This window comes from Peromyscus eremicus, chromosome 18 (genome assembly GCF_949786415.1).
Source record: "Peromyscus eremicus chromosome 18, PerEre_H2_v1, whole genome shotgun sequence".
NCBI lineage: Eukaryota > Metazoa > Chordata > Mammalia > Rodentia > Cricetidae > Peromyscus > Peromyscus eremicus.
This window is the reverse complement of record NC_081434.1, coordinates 41,126,900-41,147,333: the sequence shown is the minus strand read 5'-3', so window position 1 is coordinate 41,147,333 and position 20,434 is coordinate 41,126,900. Positions and strand designations below refer to the sequence as shown.

General features: G+C 44.7%; 2 protein-coding genes and 1 long non-coding RNA gene across 7 annotated transcripts in view; 1 reads left to right on the top strand and 2 right to left on the bottom strand.

Moving 5' to 3' along the window:
- Nucleotides 1-8,059, bottom strand: part of LOC131894860 (girdin-like) — a 57,500-nt gene extending 49,441 nt beyond the window's left edge. The window contains exon 1 of the mRNA XM_059245184.1: nt 7,906-8,059. Coding sequence (XP_059101167.1) covers nt 7,906-8,038 — 133 coding nt within the window. The 5' untranslated portion in view covers nt 8,039-8,059. The remainder of the gene's footprint in view (nt 1-7,905) is intronic.
- Nucleotides 1-8,944, top strand: part of LOC131894861 (uncharacterized) — a 34,661-nt gene extending 25,717 nt beyond the window's left edge. Inside the window, exon 3 of the long non-coding RNA XR_009375044.1 lies at nt 223-8,944. This is a non-coding gene — a long non-coding RNA (uncharacterized LOC131894861). The remainder of the gene's footprint in view (nt 1-222) is intronic.
- Nucleotides 8,945-9,816: 872 nt separating this feature from the next.
- On the bottom strand, nt 9,817-19,806 carry LOC131895311 (disks large homolog 5-like). 5 transcript variants are annotated; one of them, XM_059245755.1, is made up of 7 exons: nt 19,585-19,805; nt 17,425-17,587; nt 15,850-15,981; nt 14,598-14,781; nt 11,488-11,603; nt 10,246-10,339; nt 9,817-10,080 (listed from the first exon to the last, which is right to left on the bottom strand). In XM_059245755.1, exons 1-6 carry the CDS (start codon nt 19,715-19,717, stop codon nt 10,267-10,269), a joined length of 801 nt encoding a protein of 266 aa, XP_059101738.1. In that variant the 5' UTR covers nt 19,718-19,805; the 3' UTR covers nt 9,817-10,080; nt 10,246-10,266. The 5 variants fall into 5 exon arrangements, 4 of the variants coding, with proteins under 4 accessions (XP_059101738.1, XP_059101739.1, XP_059101740.1 ...); XM_059245756.1 differs by having other exon boundaries at nt 19,678-19,799; XM_059245757.1 differs by lacking the exon at nt 19,585-19,805 and adding an exon at nt 19,071-19,161.
- Between the last annotated feature and the right edge of the window lie 628 nt (nt 19,807-20,434).

The window sequence follows — 20,434 nt, the reverse complement described above, 5'->3', positions numbered from 1 at the left end:
CACACTTTCCTTCATGATTGATGACCCTCTCTAGGTTTCTGGCTACCATGTGAATATTTGTGGGGAGATCTAATCTAAGAGATGAGATACTCAGAGGATACTATAGGTCTCAGAAGGGAAGAATGGGACACAATCCCCATAAGACCAAGGATAAACCATATTGCTTACTGGACATAAGTTCCTGTTGACTGAGCCAGTAACGACAAGGTGTTCTTTCCTTAGCTGTGGCTGGGAGCATTGCCAATCAAACAGAAACTCAAAGAGGACAGAGATCCAGGTACAGTGGACCCACTTGGATCCACCTGCTTCTGGAAGCCTAGGCTCCTACCTCATCTGGGACACAGTGAAGTGTTGCTGCAGTTTTACTGCCAAGTCCCTTTGCCGGGTGAGCAGCTCCTTCTGCTTCATCAGGGACTGAAGATTTTCCTAAAGTCTTTGATGTTCCTGTTCATTAGAAGATTGTGTTTTTAGGAGAGGGTTTCCTGCACCCCTGTACATACACACACATGCACATACACAAACACACACCACACACACACACACAATTGAGCACACACATATATGTGGATGCATACTACATTACATCTATGTTTAGTTTCCCAGATAACACTAAGGTAAGAAGAGACTACCTGGTACACTATGGAGAAGTTAACTTTCCTTAACCCACACTCCCTCTACCCATATTCCAGCTGAGAGTCAGGAAAACACAGGATGCTCTGAGCACAGGGATGGGGAGAAGATTGTGTACTTTTACTCTGTTTTAATATTTTTTCATTTCATTTTTACTTTAAATGTGCAGGTGTTCTGCCTGCCTGTGTGTCTGTATAACACATGCATGCCTGGTGCTCTGGAAGAACTCAGTGTGCAGATCAGTCAATGTAGTGCTTGCCTTATAAACCTGTCCACAGACAGGTGAACCCCAGGGTTCCTTGACCAGTAATTCAAGCTCTCCTAGCAAGTTCCCCATCTGTGCATTGAAGGCTTAGTTCCCCAGCACAGGACCACTGGATGGCAGTGGACCAGCCCCTTGCTCTCTCTCAGTGCTACCCAGTGCCTCCAAGGAGGGCAGTTTTCTCCTATGAAAGTTCTCTATACCACAGGTTACCTCAATTTAGGCCCAAAGCAACATGCTCAGAAAACTAGAAAACCTCTAAAATCAGGAGTCTATGTTACCATTTCTTCCAAGTAAGATGATTGTGTCAGGGATTTCTTTAAGTAACAGAAGGTTGACTAACTCAGCCAAATGATTGCATGTATTATTCCATGCTTCACTATATTCCATGGACCACATTGCATGTTTTCACTCATCAACGATGGGCATCTGAATAGTTTCTTGTTGGGAGTGCTGTGATGAGTCCTGCTGTAACCCTATTGTCCCCTATTCTCTGTGGACACCTACTTTCCATTCTGGAATCAATGGACCACTGGAGTCTGCATTCAACATTCTGAATAATTATATATAGCTTCTCACAGGGCTGCACCATCTTACACTACTAGCAATGTCTGAGAGTTCTCATTTCTCTCACCCCTCCATCAGGCCAATTTTAACTCAGTATGAAGAAGTTTGGAATAAAAGCAGGTTCTGAGTGCTGCAGACACAACATGGAGTGGGTGCTTTAGAGTATGGTGAGCCTAAGAGGTGCACTGAGACAGCCTCTTACACCTCAGCATAGCTGTGGGACTTCCGCTGGGCTGAGATGCAGCCACAAGCACCTCTGCAGTGCAGAATTTCTCAGAGAATAAAATCCAGGCCAAGCCCCATGGTCAAGATTAGCTGAACCAAGGTTAGGCAATGGTGAAAGGAAAATGGCGGCAGGCGATTAGGAGAAGAACAAAACAGGATGCAGGGAAGTCATCAGTGGTCAGCCACCATTCACCCAGAACAGAGAAGGACACAAACCCTCAGGCACCTTTCCTGCCTCTCAGTAACCTCTTTCTCACCTTCATGTACCCCATTACTTTGTTTTTCTCCAAAGGATTTCTTTGCAGATAAATAATTCTGCCTCTACAAAGACCTGAAAAACTTTTACCTTGCATCAATTTTCTGTCTTTTCTTGTTGTTAGCTTTATGGGTATGCCAAATGATGAGCTGCTCCGTCAGTTCTTTGACTGATGCAAAGTAGTACTAACCAGGTTAGGCACAGTACTTTCACATTGATGTCTGTCTGCATCATTCTTAAAGATGTTCCATTGTTCCATGAGTGAGTGAACATACACATAGAGGCTCAAACACATATTCTCATACCCACATAGATACACATAAAGACAACACACAGACACACACACACACACACACACACACACACACACACACACACACACACTCCTTTCTTGAACCCAGAAGAGCAAGGCAGAAGACTAGAATGTTACAGCACCTTTTCTACTCTAGGGGGTGGTAGTGGGTCCTCCCTGCTTTCTACAAGACTCAGACCCATCCAGGCTCTTCTGCCCTGGCCTGAACTTATTTCCCCTCCTAGGGAAGTTTTTATCACCAGACTCACTGATTGAACAGAAAAGTAACAACCTCTGCACAACTGAGTTTGACCACACAAAACCAAGTGCCCATGGAAGATGGCTGAATAGGAAGCCTTCCGACAGATCCAAGTTGACCCATCATAGACTCCTACTAAACCTACCCAGACTCCTCCACAGAAGGCAGTGATAGACCAGAGAGTGGAAGTCACCAATTGTCATTACTTTACCCAATAACTTTTGACCAGATTACTGTGCATATTATATGAAAACAGTCCCAAGGAAGTCACTAGGAGGCTACTTAGGTCACCTACAGCACTTTTCTGAAATGTGCACTTTATACACTATGAGGAGGAATCTGTCCTAAGACACAGTCATATACATGATAGAGTGAGCATCAAAATATCAGGTTCCATATTGTGTAGCCAGTAAGACAAACTAGAAATATCCTGGGATGTTACCTCTATGCTGTGAAAGAAAAGTCTATGTTGATTTTTCAAATAGCTCCATTGTTTGATTTTTGCTATTTATTACAAAATGCATTAATTTCAAAGTAATAAAAATGTATAAAAATTAAGAGAAACCAACAAGTCAGTTCTTTTTCTGACCAAATGAATCATTTACAATGAGATGAGACAGAAAAAGACATGAAGCTCTACTGTGAGGAGACAGGAGATTCAAAGATCTGTGGCTATCCAGCTTAGGCAGAAGAGAAAATTTCAGGTTCAGTGAGAGACCCAGGCTAAAGGGAATAAGGGAGAAAGCAACAGAGGTCACTTGATGTGGCCTTCCAACAAACTCACTAATGTGTGCACCCTCAAGCTTGCATACAACACACACGCATACACACACACACACACACACACACACACACACACACATGAAATCATAAGTGAACAAAACACAATGAGGAGGACATCAACCTATTGAGGATGACATTACCAGTTGAATTTAGACTCCTCACACTAACTGTTTCAAGTGAGACCCACAGTTCTGCTTTCCATCATTTTGAGACTAAACATGCCTGGGGAAGCATGCTGTGCTTCTGCAGGCTAAGTTGGTGCAATTGGAGAAATAATTCTCTTAAAATCTCAAATCTGCCACCATGATGCCCATCTGTCATAAGCCCTTGCCACATCCCTGGTAATCCAGTGAGCTTCTGAGTGTAAGATCCAGGATGGGAGAACTGGCTCACAGAAAACTGTATTGACAAACTGTTACTTAAGTTTCTGTCAGTGTGAACCAAGAGGTTGACCAGGTAAAGAGAACACCATGGCAGTCGGGGAACAAGAGGGTAAAATGCCATATGACACCCAAAAAGACGTCCACAAGACGCGGTCATTTGGATTTTGTAGGGGACGTTCCTCCTTCCATACTGTTTCTGCCTCTGATCTCATATGACCTGTGCAAAGCAAGTGAGAACAAGACCCTTGACCTCACTCACTCAGATCTCTGTGCTACTCCCTGAGTGGCTCCCATCATAGCACCGCTCCTTCCATACTAACATATTGGTGAGTGACATGTGATTTACCCATCTCCCTTGATGGACTGCAGCTTCTAGCAGAGCAGTGGGGTTTTCTTGCCAGTGATGCAGTGCCTTCCAAGAGGCTAACTCCCCAGAAAGACTTGTGAATGATCACAGAAATGAACAATTCGATGGGATGGGTCAGGTGGATAAGTGAGTAGATGGTTACATGGGTGTGTGTATATGTGTGTGTATGGTTAGACAAGTGGGGGCTTGGCCCTGCTGCTTCAACCTACCTGCTGCTGCTTTGTCCAGAGATCATAGATCTTCCCATAGGCCTCCTCACAGAGCCTCCTCGCCTCCTCGCAGGACTCTTGTAGTAAAATCTGTTCCCCCTGCAGCTTTCTGTTGTCCTCTTTCAACATGCTCACTTTTTCCTCAAGCTGAGTCCATTCACTCAGGAGCTGACTGTAGAGGGTGCTGAAATATCACCAAAGATGATGAGCTCCACCTCCATCTGCCACTCCTGCCTCCTAATACCATCCTTCCTGCAAGGTCCCATGTCCCCATCCCCAGATCCCTGGGATGAACGCACACTAGCCATGCCAGCATGACTCAGGTGCAGACTAAAGCCAGAGAATAGCCAAATTACAGAAAGATTCAAACTACTTCTGAATACCCTGATAGCAAAAGGGATCCATGTAACTCTGAAAACTGGATCTCCTACCTCTCCATCGCACACCCTGGTGCTTCCCTATTCACAGTATTGAGAAAACATGAGCAGGTAGAGGGAAACCATGCTCTGAGGGGTTAAAATACCCGATGTAAATACATTCCATGTTTCCCATAGAAACCAGCTCTGTAAGCTCCTGCCAGAGCCACAGAAAACATTCATGGTGCAAACCATGTTTTCTCTCTAGAAGCTCCAGAAGGTGACAGGAAAATGTTAGGAGGGGCTCTCAGACTCTTCACTCTTAGGAGAACTCAGTTTCAGAGGCACAAGTCCAAGAGCTATCAGACAGGCTGCTTGCTAAGAGGTAAACAGGCTAAAACTACAGCCCAACTTTGTTCAAAGGTGAAGAAGGGGAGAAGCTGCTGTGGAATGTCTTTCTGTATGCTGTGAATATGTATTGCTCCCATTGGTTAATAAATAAGCTGCTTTGGCCTATGGCAAAGCAGGATGGAGCCAGGCAGAAAAATCCAGGAGAGTCAGAGAAGAAAGTCAGATGTGGAGGAGATGCCAGCTGCCACCCAGGAAAGGCTGAGTGTCAAAAGGGAAGGAGACAGCGCTACATGAGCTCCCTCAGTACACCTAGAGGGGCAGACTAGCTGGCTAAGAGGATCTGAGGAGTCTGTGCCACAGAATGGGGTCTATCTGAAATCTGCAATGACATTCCCACTGTCTTGAGAACAGAGATTCTTTCTCCTTACAAGATACCCAGAACTCATAATCAGTATTTCTATGGAGGAGGCACTACATGAGGATGGCTTTATAAACACCCAAGGGGATTCCAATGAGGGACCAGGATGAGCACAAAGGCTGAGAGCAGTGATATTCAATGTGGGGCTCCCTGGCCTCAGCACCTACATCACCTGAAATCTTTGAGACATGTGAATATTCAGGCCTACTATCAAGCTCTGTCTCTCAGGATCAGGAAGGACACACACACACACACACACACACACACACACTCACTCACACTGTAAGTGAGCCTCTCAGAGACAATACAGAACACACAAAGACACCCAATCCTCAGCAAAAGGAGATTTATTAACCCAGCAGGGCAAGCATAGTTTGGGAGCCTGTCTCTTGATCAGACGAAGGCAAACAGCAAGCAGCAGGCTTTTTTAACAGTGGGGTTTTAAGTAGAAAAGGTTAAGTCTGTGCTGGGTAAATTGTTGAGCTCTGAAGGGACAGGTTAGCCAGTGTAACCAGGTAATGAATTTAAATTGTTGGACTTTGGTGTTTAGCTTCAAGAATGAGTCAGACTCCACAAAAGGAAATGGACTTTGGGGACTAAATTTGGAATGTAATCTAATGGTTTATCAAGGGAGAGGGAAGTGAAAAGGGAAAAACCTGCCACTGCCATGTTTCCAACGTTTGGGCCCCTTAGAGAGCAGTTCACAAACATAATTCCACACACAGTTAGGATGTCAAAGAAATGCAGGTAGGGGGCATTGTCTCATAGTAAAAGGAACAAGACTAGAGAGGAGCAGGGATGAAATCCAGGCCTTCCAGACACACAGATGGACCGAGTAGGACCACAAGGCCTTTCAGGCTGTTCCCAGAGCAAAAAGCAATAAAGTAAAAAATAAAAAATAAAAATAAAAATAAAAAATAAAAAAAATAAATACTCAAATATAAACACTCAACCCAGAGTACCAAGCAACTCCTAAAAGCCAATGTCTGTCAAGGCCTCTTGAAATGCATGTTGTGATCTTACACACTACTGCCCCTCTGTAGATTGTGATTCAGGCCACAAGCTCTGGTTTTCATTTGGAGGAATCAGAACAGCCTTTGTCCTATCTCACTCCTACAGGCTTCAGTTCTGCCTCTCAGATGCACTCAGGACACAGTAGGGCCAATACAGTCACCAGAGAACAGGGCGAGATGAATACCTGTTGTTCAACTCATTGTTGTTATAAAGAGCCAGGAATTCAAGCAGTTCAATCCTCTCATTGGTCATCATCTGTAGCTGAAGGGTCAGTTTATCCACCTGGTTCAGCTGTTGCTGATTGGTGAACCCTATACACAGTTAATGAATGCCTCAAGGGCAGTTGGCATGGCCACAACACTGGTGATTTCACAAAAGATGCCAAGGACTCTCCAGGATACAACAGAATTTCCAGAGAAGGGACTGTTAGGGTCACTGCCAACAGCCTTCACCTATCTTATAACAAGCTCTTCCCCAATTCACCAAAAGCCAAGCTGCCCTTTCCAGGGGCCTTCCCTGAGACACAGGGGAAGGCCTTCAGCACCTCCTCCTTCCAATCCAGAGATCTCTCTGATTCATTAGAATCTAGTATATTCTAATTCAATAGTTCATCATGTATGGAGGGCAAGACTCATTTTCCAAACTGTGCCAGGAATGGCTGTTCTCATCTTGATGATCTCTAACTAACAAGATGAGAAATAAGGATGCTAAGAACTTAACTCAGTATAATATGGAAGCACAACGGATGTGCTCGCTATCAGTTCCACGAGGTGAATAAGCACATCAGAGAAGATCCACAGGGTAGTTACAATATGAGGATAGTGGAGGATTATGTGGTTCCTGTCAGAATAATGATAAGTAAAATAGGTAAAGATGAAACTTTTACCTAAAGCTTCAGGAGAATACATTCCATCCATCATGATGTTAGCAAAGTTGTTATCAACCATTGAAAGTGTGACTGAAAATACCTATGAACTGGGCATCCACAGGTGAGCCCTCTGACACCAAGAACAAATACTTACAGGAAGAGTGATGTCCCAGTTTGCACTCAAGGTAGAGGGAAGAGGACTGGCGAGTGAGAGGAAAGAAACTCAGAAACCTTAGGGGTCACTGACATGCAGCAATACTTGGTGGCTCCTGCCCTGCTAGTGGGTTGTTATTTAAACTGTGAGAACCTCTAGCTCTGGCCAGAGGACTTTACTCTCCTTGTTATTAGTGATACACACCAAAAGACATCCAGTGTGGGTGAAGTGCATGGCTGGTACTGAAACCTCTTTAGTCCCTCTGTGCTTCCTTCCCACTCAGAGGGAAAGCAGAGGGCCCTCAACAGAACAGCTGCAGCCTTGACCATCCCTGGCTCTCTGCCAAACTAACCTTGAAAAATCCTCAACTTTGTTCTGCTCTTGAAGAACTCAGAGGACTAGATAGGCCCATGGCTTCTCAGAAACTCTCACCCCCTTAGCCCCACTCCTTGAAGGATCAGCTGAAGCCTTCCTCCTTCAGGAAGCTCCCCATCCCTTTCCCAGGACTCACTGCGCTTTCCCCAGAACCATTTATTTCTTGATGTGTGACATGGAGACTGAAGGGCATCTTCCTTCTGCCTCCCTTTGGTCTCCCTGTGCTCGCCATCCTGTCTCCCAAGAATCCTGTTCAGTCTAGTCAGCATGTATGTAGATGGAACACGAGACACTGCACAAATTCCCCAATGACAGTTGGTGTTGCCACAACACTGGTGACATCACATGGAATACCAGGGGACAGCTCCAGTCTGGAGAGCGAGGGGATAAATTTCTTTACAATCAAATCTCTGCCTCACTGTCAGTCTCAGGAGTCAGATCTATCCCAGAGGAGCTTCACAAGAGTAAATCAGTCATTTGGAGGAACTTTCTCAATATAACCTGAGATCTGCTGTGATAAAAGAGAAGCGTCAGTCACCTCTCACCTTTTTAGTCTTGCACAGAATCACTCTGTACCAGAGACATGTGGCCCCTGATGCAGTCTCTATCCACTCCACCTAGTCATGAGGTTCCTCCCATCATTGCTTATCAGGACCGTCATGAGGGATTCCTCATCCTACCTACACCACCAGGAGGGTCTATTCTATTCTGCATTTTATTAGACGGGCTTAATAGGTTTTGTCAACCTAGAAGAGATCTAGCAAATCTGTTCCAATCTGACAGTCAGTGAGACTGCGGCAGGATCCTGAACCTATGAGAGCCCTAAATGGATGTGTGGCAGCCTAAGACAATTAGCATACCTGTCCCTACAGGTTCCAAGAAACTTCAGTCTTTGGTTGGGAGTGAACCAATCGAACTAAAACAGCACACATGGCTGGGAGGACCAAGGTCAATTGCAGGGACTGTGGAGATGGCTCATCCATTAAGAGCATTTATTGCTATCTCAGAAGAGCCACAGGACACCTAACAAACCTTTTTAACTTAAATTCCAGGTGGACTCTGCCCTCACCTGGCCCCTGTGGGAATTGCATGTACATGGTGGCAAAACACCAGAAGTATAAAGAAAAGCACCACAAAATATCCCAACATGCATTAAAGGAATTATCTCTGCTGTTCGGATATCACTCATGTTATATTTCAAGAAAACCAGAGGCAGAATGCTTTTCATTTCTTTATTTCTTTTATACAATTTTAATTTATTCTTATTTCTGGAAATGCCTGGATCAATATACTTGTGTTTCCCTTTAATTTGGTGTACATTATGATTTCATGAACATGTGTGTATAGTGTACCACATTTTACTGGTAGCTAAATATATGACCTCAAGCATACAATACATCTAGTTTTTCTCTATTATGTAGTGGGTATACATGGAGCAGGCTATGCCATCCACATCCAGGTGCAATCCTTCTGTGTATCCCTGAGGCTCATGAATGGAAAATCCTTGTGCAGCCTGAGCTTCCTGGAACTTACTGAGATAAGTACAAGCCTGTGAGTTCTGGGTTTACAGGAGTGTGAAACCTCATCTGACTAAAGAAGAGTCTTAGAGTGAACAGTTTGAAATTTATTTTATTCATAAAATACATTCATTTTACTCAATGGGGGCTTTCAAACAGCATCATTATATACAGTGTATAGCCTTAGCAAACTATTAAAACAATGACAAGATAAAAGCAATAACAAAAATTAACACAACCTTAAATGAAAATGAAGAAAACCAAAAACCAAAGCATAAATATCCCAAGATATAAAACAAAAAAAATTGTGGAAATTACAACTTTCTTTGGAATTTCATTATGGAAGAGCAAGAGCGATGAGGAACTGGCTTATTCTCTGTAGAGAATTATCTTCAGCAACACTTGCCCATGACATGGCGTCAGCATCAGCACTGCATTAGAGAGGATCTTATGCTTTTGGTGTGGTCTGTCTGGATGGCAATGTGACATTAACACAGTCTTTCTTGTCAGATTTCCCATCACATATGGACTCAGGGTTTTTAGTAATTTATTTTGTGTTCTCTGTATCTTAGACTTATTTCTGACACAAACTTTTCTCTGGGGATAGTGAGCCAACAGATGTGGATCAGATTATGGCTGGATCCCCTGATGGTAGGTTGATATTTGCATCACTAGTGAGTTCAAAGCTGAAAAGAGGTGGCATTTTCTGAGGAGGCCTTGAACCTGGAGTGTAGAATGTCATGCCTTCAAGGTGTCCTGGCTGCTTCTTGCCTTCTCATTCTTCTTAACAGGTGCTGTTATGGAAAATCATTAGAAAAATATGATTCAGAAACAGTTTTGCTGTGCCACTGGCAAGAAAATCAGGGCCTATTCATCCGTAGTAAACAAAAGTTAAGGAAGGAAACACACCCCATGAACACCCTGCTGTTGGAGATGGGGCTCAATGGTGGATTACTTGCCTGGGACATAGTATTTCTGCTTCAGCAGCTCCATGTGCAGGAAGCTATTATCCTGGACTGTAGTCTGCTCCGTTCCTGCTGGAGGTTTTCAAACCTAAGGGAAGAAGGCAGCAAGAGCAGAAGTCCATGGGGGCGGTGGGGACCTGCCATGTCAGCTTTTGAGCCCCAACTAGATCTACTAAGCTAGACAATCAAGCAGTACCTTTCAGCTGAGTTAATTCCCTGCTTCCCCAAGGGAAAAGGGTCAGAGAGGTCCTGGGCAAGATTTTTTTCTCAGATTTTAAAAACTGCTAGAAGTTGAACTGGAAAATACACACCGTGCTGGATTAGAAAAAACAGCATATTTCTCCAACAGTCCAAAGACATCATTTTGGAGAAATATAAGTATGAGAAGGTCTGAGGCACAGGTCAGGATAGATGCAGCTGACCTTGATTAGATACCAGGTGAATGTGAACTTCCTGGAAAACTCTATGCCTGCCTTCTAGTGGAGCCTATACAGCAATGCAGAATAGCCTTTGATTATTCCTAAAGCTCAGACCCCTGCATGGGATTAAATTGTCAACTCCTACTCTGTTTATGACCAGTGTAAATCTTGTCATGAGAAACTGATAAACAGTGCAGAGAGCCTGCAATCAGCAGTAGGCTGCTGTGTGCTATCTACCAAAGGGTAGAAACATCTCTGAAGTGATGTTCCTGATGAAAAATAAAGTTGCAAGAGGATGCACTTCCCTTCATGATTGATGATCCCCTCTAGGTTTCTGGCTACCATGGAAATATTTGTGAAGAGATCTAACTTAAGAGATGAGATACTCAGCCGGGCGGTGGTGGCGCACGCCTTTAATCCCAGCACTCGGGAGGCAGAGCCAGGCGGATCTCTGTGAGTTCGAGGCCAGCCTGGGCTACCAAGTGAGTTCCAGGAAAGGCGCAAAGCTACGCAGAGAAACCCTGTCTCGAAAAACCAAAAAAAAAAAAAAAAAAAAAAAAAAGAGATGAGATACTCAGAGCATACTAGAGGTCTCAAAATGGAAGAAGGGGACACAATCCACATAAGACAAAGGAGAAAGCATATTGTTTCCAGGACATAAGTTCCTGTTGACTGAGCCAGTAACGACACTCTGAGGTGTTCTTTCCCTGGCTGTGGCTGGAAGCTTTGCCAATGGAACAGAAACTCAAAGAGGACAGAGATCCAGGTACAGTGAACCCACTTGGATCCACCTGCTTCTGGAAGCCTAGGCTCCTACCTCATCTGGTACACAGTGAAGTGATGCTGCAGCTTTACTGCCAAGTCCCTTTGCCAGGTGAGCAGCTCCTTCTGCTTCAGCAGGGACTGAAGATTTTCCTCAAGTCTTTGATGTTCCTGCTCATTAGAAGATTGTGTTTTTAGGAGAGGGTTTCCTGCACCCATGAACATACAGAAGCATGGAGACACACACACACACACACACACACCCACACACACACACACACATACACACACGAGAACACATATATGTACATGGATGCATACATACAAGCACACTACATTGCATCCTTTTTTAGTTTCCTAGATAACACTGATGTAATAGGACATCACCTGGGATAGTATGGAGAAGAAAGTGACCTTTCATTGACCCACAGACTCTCTACTCATATTCCAGCCCATAGGCAGGAAAACACAGGAAACTCTGAGCACAGGGATGTGGAGAAGATGGTGTTCTTTTACTCTGTTTTGATAATTTTCATTTTATTTTTAATTTATATGTGCAGGTGTTTTGCCTGCCTGTGTGTCAGACTAGCACATGGGAGAAAAACTCAGTGGACCGATAAGTCAATGTAGTGCTTGCCTTATAAACCTGTACACCGACAGGTGAACCCCAGGGTTCCTTGACCAGTAATCTAAGCTCTCCTAGCAAGTTCCCAAGTCTGTACATTGAAGGCTTAGTTCCCCAGCAAAGGACCACTGGATGGCAGTGGACCAGCCCCTTGCTCTCACTCAATGCTTCTCAGTGTCTCCAAGGGCGGCAGCTTCCTCCTAAAAAAGCTCTCTAAACCACAGGTTGCCTCAATTTAGGCCCAAAGGAATGAGCTCAGAAAACAAAACAAAACAAAAATGTCTAAAGTCAGAAGTCTATATTAACCTTTTCTCCAAGTAATATGATTATGTCAGGAATTTCTTTGAGTAACAGAAGGTTGATTAACTCACATCCAAAGGATTGCATGTATTATTCCATGCTTCACAATATTCCATGGACCACATTGTATGTTTTTCCTAATGAAGGATGGGCATCTGAATAGTTTCTAGCTGGAGGTGTTCTGATGAGTCCTGCTGTAACCCTGTTGACCCTATTCTCTGAGGACACCTACTTTACATTCTGGAATCAATGGACCACTGGAGTCTGCATTCAACATTCTGAATAATTATATATAGCTTCTCACAGGGCTGCACCATCTTACACTACTAGCAATGTCTGAGAGTTCTCATTTCTCTCAACCTTCCATCAGGCCGATTTTAACTCAGTATGAAGAAGTTTGGAATAAAAGCAGGTTCTGAGTGCTGCAGACACAACATGGAGTGGGTGCTTTAGAATATGAGGAGCCTAAGGGGTGCACTGAGACAGCCTCTCCTCACACCTCAGCATAGCTGTGGGACTTCTGCTGGGCTGAGATGCAGCCACAAGCACCTCTGCGGTGCAGAATTTCTTAGAGAATAAAATCCAGGCCAAGCTCCATGGTCAAGATTAGCTGAACCAAGGTTAGGCAAAGGTGAAAGGAAAATGGCGGCAGGCGATGAGGAGAAGAACAAAACAGGATGCAGGGAAGTCATCAGTGGTCAGCCACCATTCACCCAGAGCAGAGAAGGACACAAACCCTCAGGCACCTTTCCTGCCTCTCAGTAACCTCTTTCTCACCTTCATGTACCCTATTACTTTGTTTTCTCCAGAGGATTTCTTTGCAGATAAATAATCCTGCCTCTACAAAGACCTGAAAAAATTGTTAGCTTGCATCAATTTTGTGGCCTTTTGTTGTTGTTAACTGTGTGGACATGCAGAATGATGGGCAGCTCCATCTGTTCTTTGACTGATGAAAAGCGGTACTAACCAGGTTAGGCACAGTACTTTCTCATTAAGTCTCTCTCCATCATTGTTAAAGATGTTCCATTGTTCCATGAGTGAGTGAACACACACATAGAGGCTCAAACACATATTCCCATACCCCATAGAAACACATAAGACAACACATAGGCACACACACACACACACACACACACACACACACACACACACACACCCCTTTCTTGAACCCAGAAGGGCAAGGGAGAATACTGGAATCTTGCAACACCTTTTGTACTACAGGGAGAGGGAGTGTGTCCTCCCTGTTGTCTACAAGCCTCTTAGACTCAGCCAGGCTTTTCTGCCCTGGCCTGAGCTTGTTTCCCCTCCTAGGGAAGTTTTTATCGCCAGACTCACTGATTGTACAAATAAATAACAACCTCTGCACAACTGAGTTTGACCACACAAGACCAAGTGCCCATGGAAGATGGCTGGACAGGAAGCCTCCCGATAGATCCAAGTTGACCCATCATAGACTCCTCCCAAAACCTACCCAGACTCCTCCACAGAAGGCAGTGATAGACCAGAGAATGGAAGTCACCCATTGTCATTACCCAACAACTTTTGACCAGATTATAGTGCATGTTATATTAAAACAGCCCAGGTCAGACAGTAGGAGGCTACCTATGTCACCCACAGCACTTTCCTGAACTACAGCACTCTATAAAACTATGAGAAGGGATCTTTCCTAAGAACACAGCCATATACATGTTAGAGTGAGCATCAAAATGTCAGGTTCCATGTGTGAAGCTAGTAAGACAACCCAGACATTTCCTGGGAAGTTACTTCTATGCCGTGAAAGAAGAGAAGTCTACTTATTAATTTTAAAATAGATCCATTGTTTGGCTTTTGTAGGGGATGTTCCTCCTTCCATACTGTTTCTGCCTCTGATCTCATATGACCTATGCAAAGCAAGTGAGACCCAGACCCTTGACCTCACTCACTCAGATCTCTGTGCTACTCCTTATGTGGCTCCCATCATAGCACTGCTCTTTCCATACTAGCATATCAGTGAGTGAAATGTGATTTACCCGTCTCCCTCGATGGACTGCAGCTTCTAGCAGAGCAGTAGGGTTTCCTTGGCAGTCATGCAATGCCTTCCAAGAGGCTAACTCCCCAGAAAGACTTGTGAATGATCACAGAAATGAACTGTTGGATGGGATGGGTCAGGTGGATAAGTGAGTAGATGGTTACATGGGTGTGTGTATATGTATGTGTATGGTTAGACAGGTGGGCAACTTGGCCCTCCTGCTTCAACCTACCTGCTTCTGCTTTGTCCAGAGGTCATAGGTCTTCCCATAGGCCTCCACATTGAGCATCCTCGCCTCGTCACAGGATTCTTGTAGTAAAATATGCTCCCTCTGCAGCTTTCTGTTGTTCTTTTTCAACATGCTCACTTTTTCCTTTAGCTGAGTCCATTCCCTCAGGAGCTGACTGTAGAGGGTGCTGAAATATCACCAAAGATGATGAGTTCCACCTGCTTCTGCACTCCTGATTCTAATACCATTATTCCTGCAAGGCCCCACATCCCCATCCCCATGACCCTGGGCAGGAACCCACATTAGTCATGCCAGCATCACTCAGGTGCAGGCCAAAGCCAGAGAATAGCCAAATTCCAGATAGATTCAAACTGCTTCTGAATACCCTGACAGCAAAAGGGATCCATGTACCTATGAAAACTGGATCCTCCACCTCCCCCACACACACTCTGGTGTTTAACTGTTCACAGTATTGGGGAAACATGAGCAGGTAGAGTCAAACCATGCTCTAAGGCGGACAGAGGACCCAATGGGAATACATTCCATGCACGCTTCCCATAGAAACCAACTCTGTAAGCTCCTGCCAGAGCCACAGCAAACATTCATGGTGCAAACCATGTTTTCTCTCTGGAAGCTCCAGACTTTGACAGGAAAATGTTGGGGGTGGGGGGGCTCTAAGACTCTTCACTCTTAGGAGAACTCAGTTTAGGAGGCACAAGTCCATGAGCTATGAGGCAGGCTGCTTGCTAAGAGGTCAGACTAGAACCACAGCCCACCTTTGTTCAAAGGTGTAGAAGGGGAGAAGCTGCTGTGGGATGTCTTCTGTATGCTGTGAATATTTGTTTCTCGCATTGGTTAATAAATAAGCTGCTTTGGCCTATGGCAAGGCAGGATGGAACCAGGCAGAAAAATCCAGGAGAGACAGAGAAGGAAGTCAGAGGTGGAGGAGATACCAGCTGCCACCCAAGGAGCAACATGCCAGCAGCCTGGCCATGCAGCAGCCATGTGGCAAACATAGATTAACAGAAATGGGTTAATTTAAGATGATAGAGCTAACTAGCAAGAAACTTAAGCCATTGGCCATACAGTTTGTAAGTAATATAAACCTCTGTGTGTTTATTTGGGACTATTTGACTTCAGAGGTGAGTAGGACAGATTTCTCCTGACAGCTGGGTCAGGCAGGACTGGAGAAACTTCAGACTAACAGAAGCAGTCCCTACCAATTTTTGGAGTCCCATCTAAGTTAGACACTCACCGGTAGGAGGTGGTCTGCTCACTCAGCTCCTTGCACTTGTACGAGGCCTCACAGATCTCCTTGGGGAATTTCTTGACATCTGACATCTCCTTCTCATGCTGTGTTTTCAGCATCTCAAGCTCAGATATCAGCCTGTGGTAGGGCATGGCCCCAGGAGCAAAGAACCCCATGAACACGGGTGTCAGGGACCACATGAATTAAGGTTCTGATTTATACTACCCTAGCCCACTGGATTTCACACCCTGAATTCTATGTACTGGACCTCCTGATGTGCATTAGACTTGCCTCACTGTCCCAGGGCCAGGAAGGAGACAGGACTACATGAGCTCCCTCAGTAGGCCTGGAGGGGTAGACTAGCCAGCTAAGAGGGTCTGAGGAGTCTGTGCCACAGATCGGGGTCTATCTGAAATCTGCAATGACATTTCCACTGTCTTGAGAACAGAGATTCTTTCTCCTTACAAGGATATCCAGAACTCAAAATCAATAGTGCCATGAAGGAGGCACTACATGAGGATGGCTTTATAAACTCCCAAGGGGATTCCAATGAGGCACCAGGGTGAGCACAAAGCTGAGAGCAGTGATGCTCAATGTGGGGCTCCCTGGCCTCAGCACGTACATCACCAGAAATCTTTGAAACATGTGAATATTCAGGCCTACTATCAAGCTCTGACTCACAGGATCTGGAAGGACACACACACACACACACACACACACACACACACTGTAAGTAAGCCTCTCAAAGACAGTACCGAACACACTCAGACACACAATCCTCAGCACAAAGAGATTTATTACCCCACAGGACAAGCATGGCATTGGGAGCATGTCTCTTGATCAGGCAAAGGCAGACAGCAAGCAGCAGGCTTTTTTCAGCAGTGGGTTTTTAAGAAGAAAACGTTAATCTGTGCTAGGGTGAGTTGTTGAGATCTGATTGGATCAGTTAGCCAGTGTAGCCAAGTAATGAATTTTGATTATGAGATTTTGGTGTTTAGTTTCAAGAATGAGTCAGTGTCCACTAAAGGGAATGGACTTTGGGGACTAAATTTAGGAATGTAATCTAATGGTTTATCAAGGGAGAGGGAAGTGAAAAGGGAAAAACCTGCCACTGCCATGTTTGGGCCCCTTAGAGAGCACTTCACACACATAAACAAACACACAGTTAGGATGTCAGAGAAACACAGGTAAGTGGCATTGTCTCATAGTATAAGGAACAAGCTGAGAGGAGAGGAGATGAATTCCAGGCCTTCTGGTGACACACAGATGGACTGAGTAGGCCCACCAGGCCATTCAAGCTGCTGCCATAGCAAAAAGCAAAAATAAATATCAATTCAGAGCACTGAGCATCTCCTAAAAGCCAATGCCTGTCAGGGCCTCTTGAAATGCATGTTGTGATCTTACACCCTACTGCCCCTCTCTGTAGATTGTGATTCAGGCCACAAGCTCTGGTTTTCATTGGGAGGATTCAGAACACACTATGTCCTATCTCAATCATACAGGCTTCAGTTCTGCCTCTCAGATGCACTCAGGACACAGTAGGTTCAAGACAGTCACCAGAGAAAAGGGCATGTTGAGTACCTGTTGTTCAACTCATTGTTGTTATAAAGGGCCAGGAGTTCCAGCAGTTCATTCCTCTCATTGGTCATCATCTGTAGCTGAAGGGTCAGTTTATCCACCTGGTTCAGCTGTTGCTCCTGCTCAGTGAGGAAGAAGGGTGTGGATGATGCCTTCCTAGTAGTCCCTGTAGGTACATAAACACAAGTGAATTTGTCCAGATGAATGACATAGGGCCAAGAGAGATCATGTGGAGTCCCAAGAGGAGTCCTGAGGAAGAGGAAATGCATGGCACCCAGTGAAGCCCTCAAAAATCCGAGCAGATATCCTTAAACTGGGGACCATAAGCCATGTGTCTATCTCCAATCTCTAGGGATAGATATATGCCTCAGGCCCTACTGCAACCCCACTGTCCCTGAAAGGCATAAGCAAGACCAGTCATGTTGGTTTGGAATTCTCACCAGATACCTAATGTGATGCGAGAAAGTTCTGAACTGCCTGGTGCTTTGCATCTCTCAGCCCTGATAATCTGTGTGCTGGACTAAAAGCAACTGAATGTCTCAGACCTGGGTACATGGATGGAAAGTTTCCCTTCCTGGTATTTATATCAGATATCCATGAAATCTACAGAAATCCACTGAGAATAAAGTGTAGCAACATGCTACCCTGATACCTCATTAGTGGTTCTGGGCCTCCTTTAGCATTATTTGCCAATCATAATGAACTGGAAAAGGTCCCAGCACAGCAGCTGCATCCCTGACATTTCCTGGCCCTCTGCCCTCAGAAATCCTCCACTTTGGATCTGCTCTTTAGCAAGCCAGGTAAGCTGCATAGGGCCATTGCTTCAAATGTTCACAGCTACTGCACCCCATTAAGAGAAGTACCAATTGTGGCATCAACTCCTGCTTAGAAAACCAGTGTTTTCTATGTGAATCAGTGTGCTCAGTTTTGCCAACATGTCAATTGGTGAACCCTGTGAGCTCTTAATAAATGCCTCAAGGGCAGTTGGCATTGCCACAACACTGGTGATTTCACAGAAGATGCCAATCACTCTCCAGGATACAATAGAATTTCCAGAGAAGGGACTGTTAGGGTCACTGCTAACGTCATCACCTATCTGATAACAAACTCTTCCCCAATTCACCAAAAGCCAAGCTCCTCTTTCCAGCAGCCTTCCCTGAGACAGAGCAGGGCCTTCAGCACCTCGTCATTTCAATCCAGAGATCTCAATGATTCATTAGAATCTAGTTCATTCTAATTCAATAGTTCATCATGTATGGAGGGCAAGACTCAATTTCCTAACACTGCCCAGGAATGGCTCTTCTCATCCTGAAGAATGCTAACTAATAAGATGAGAAATAGAGGATACTAAGAAATTAGCTCAGGATAATGAGGAAGGAAGATCAGTTCCACAAGGTGAACAAGCACATTAGAGAAGATCCACAGGGCTGTTACAATGTATGGGGATGGTGAAGGATTATGTGGGTCCTGTCAGAACAATGATAATCATATAGGTAATGATGAAACTTTTGCCAAAAGCTTCAGCAGAATACATTCTAACCATCATGATGTTAGCAAAGGAGTTATCAATTATTGAAAGGTATGACTGAAAATACCTATGAACTGGGCATCCACAGGTGAGCCCTCTGACACCAAGAACAAATACTTACAGGAAGAGTGATGTCCCAGTTTGCACTCAAGGTAGAGGGAAGAGGACTGGCGAGTGAGAGGAAAGAAACTCAGAAACCTTAGGGATCACTGACATGCAGCAATACTTGGTGGCTCCTGCCCTGCTAGTGGGTTGTTATTTAAACTGTGAGAACCTCTAGCTCTGGCCAGAGGACTTTACTCTCCTTGTTATTAGTGACACACACCAAAAGACATCCAGTGTGGGTGAAGTGCATGGCTGGTACTGAAACCTCTTTAGTCCCTCTGTGCTTCCTTCCCACTCAGAGGGAAAGCAGAGGGCCCTCAACAGAACAGCTGCAGCCTTGACCATCTCTGGCTCTCTGCCAAACTAACCTTGAAAAATCCTCAACTTTGTTCTGTTCTTGAAGAACTCAGAGGACTAGGATAGGCCCATGGCTTCTCAGAAACTCTCCCTCCCCCTTAGCCCCACTCCTAGAAGGATCAGCTGAAGCCTTCCTCCTTCAGGAAGCTCCCCATCCCTTTCCCAGGACTCACTGCGCTTTCCCCAGAACCATTTATTTCTTGATGTGTGACATGGAGACTGAAGGCCATCTTCCTTCTGCCTCCCTTTGGTCTCCCTGTGCTCGCCATCCTGTCTCCCAAGAATCCTGTTCAGTCTAGTCAGCATGTCTGTAGGTGAAACACGAGACACTGCACAAATGCCCCAATGACAGTTGGCGTTGCCACAACACTGGTGACATCACATGGAATGCCAGGGCTCTCCAGGATACAGTAGAATGTCCATGTACTGATGTCACATGGTATAGCTGTTATATCCCTGTCTCATACCTCACCCAAAAGTGACTTGAAACCAAGGTGCCATTTGCAGGAGCCTCTGGGTTCACAATGGAAGCCTTTACGTAGATCCTCCTTTCAAAGCCAGAAATCTAGGCCTCTGCTTCATTAGAAACTTCATCTAAGTGAAATTGAAAGCTCATTTTGCATGCGCTGTCTAGGGTTGGACTTTCCCCTCCTCAAGATTAATAATCAATAATTTGAGAAAGAAAGGATGCTTAGACATGAGATCAAGATAATGGGGAGTAGTAGGGATGAGACCTCTGAAGTGAACATTCACCCAGGGAAGATCCTCAGAATTTTAGAGATTGGTGGGCTCAAAAAAAGTCACATGGTTATGAAGATTCTCCCAGTGTCAGTAGAGCTCACTCAAGCTGTGAGTTTGTTAGTGGGATGGTATCTTAGTGTCATTTGATTTGCATTTTCCTGATGGCTAAGGATTTTGAGCAATTCCTTAAATGTCTTTTGGCCATTTAATATTCTTCTGTTGTGAATTCTCTGTTTTGAAATGTACCCCATTTTTTTTTAAGTTGGATTCTTTGGTTTTTTG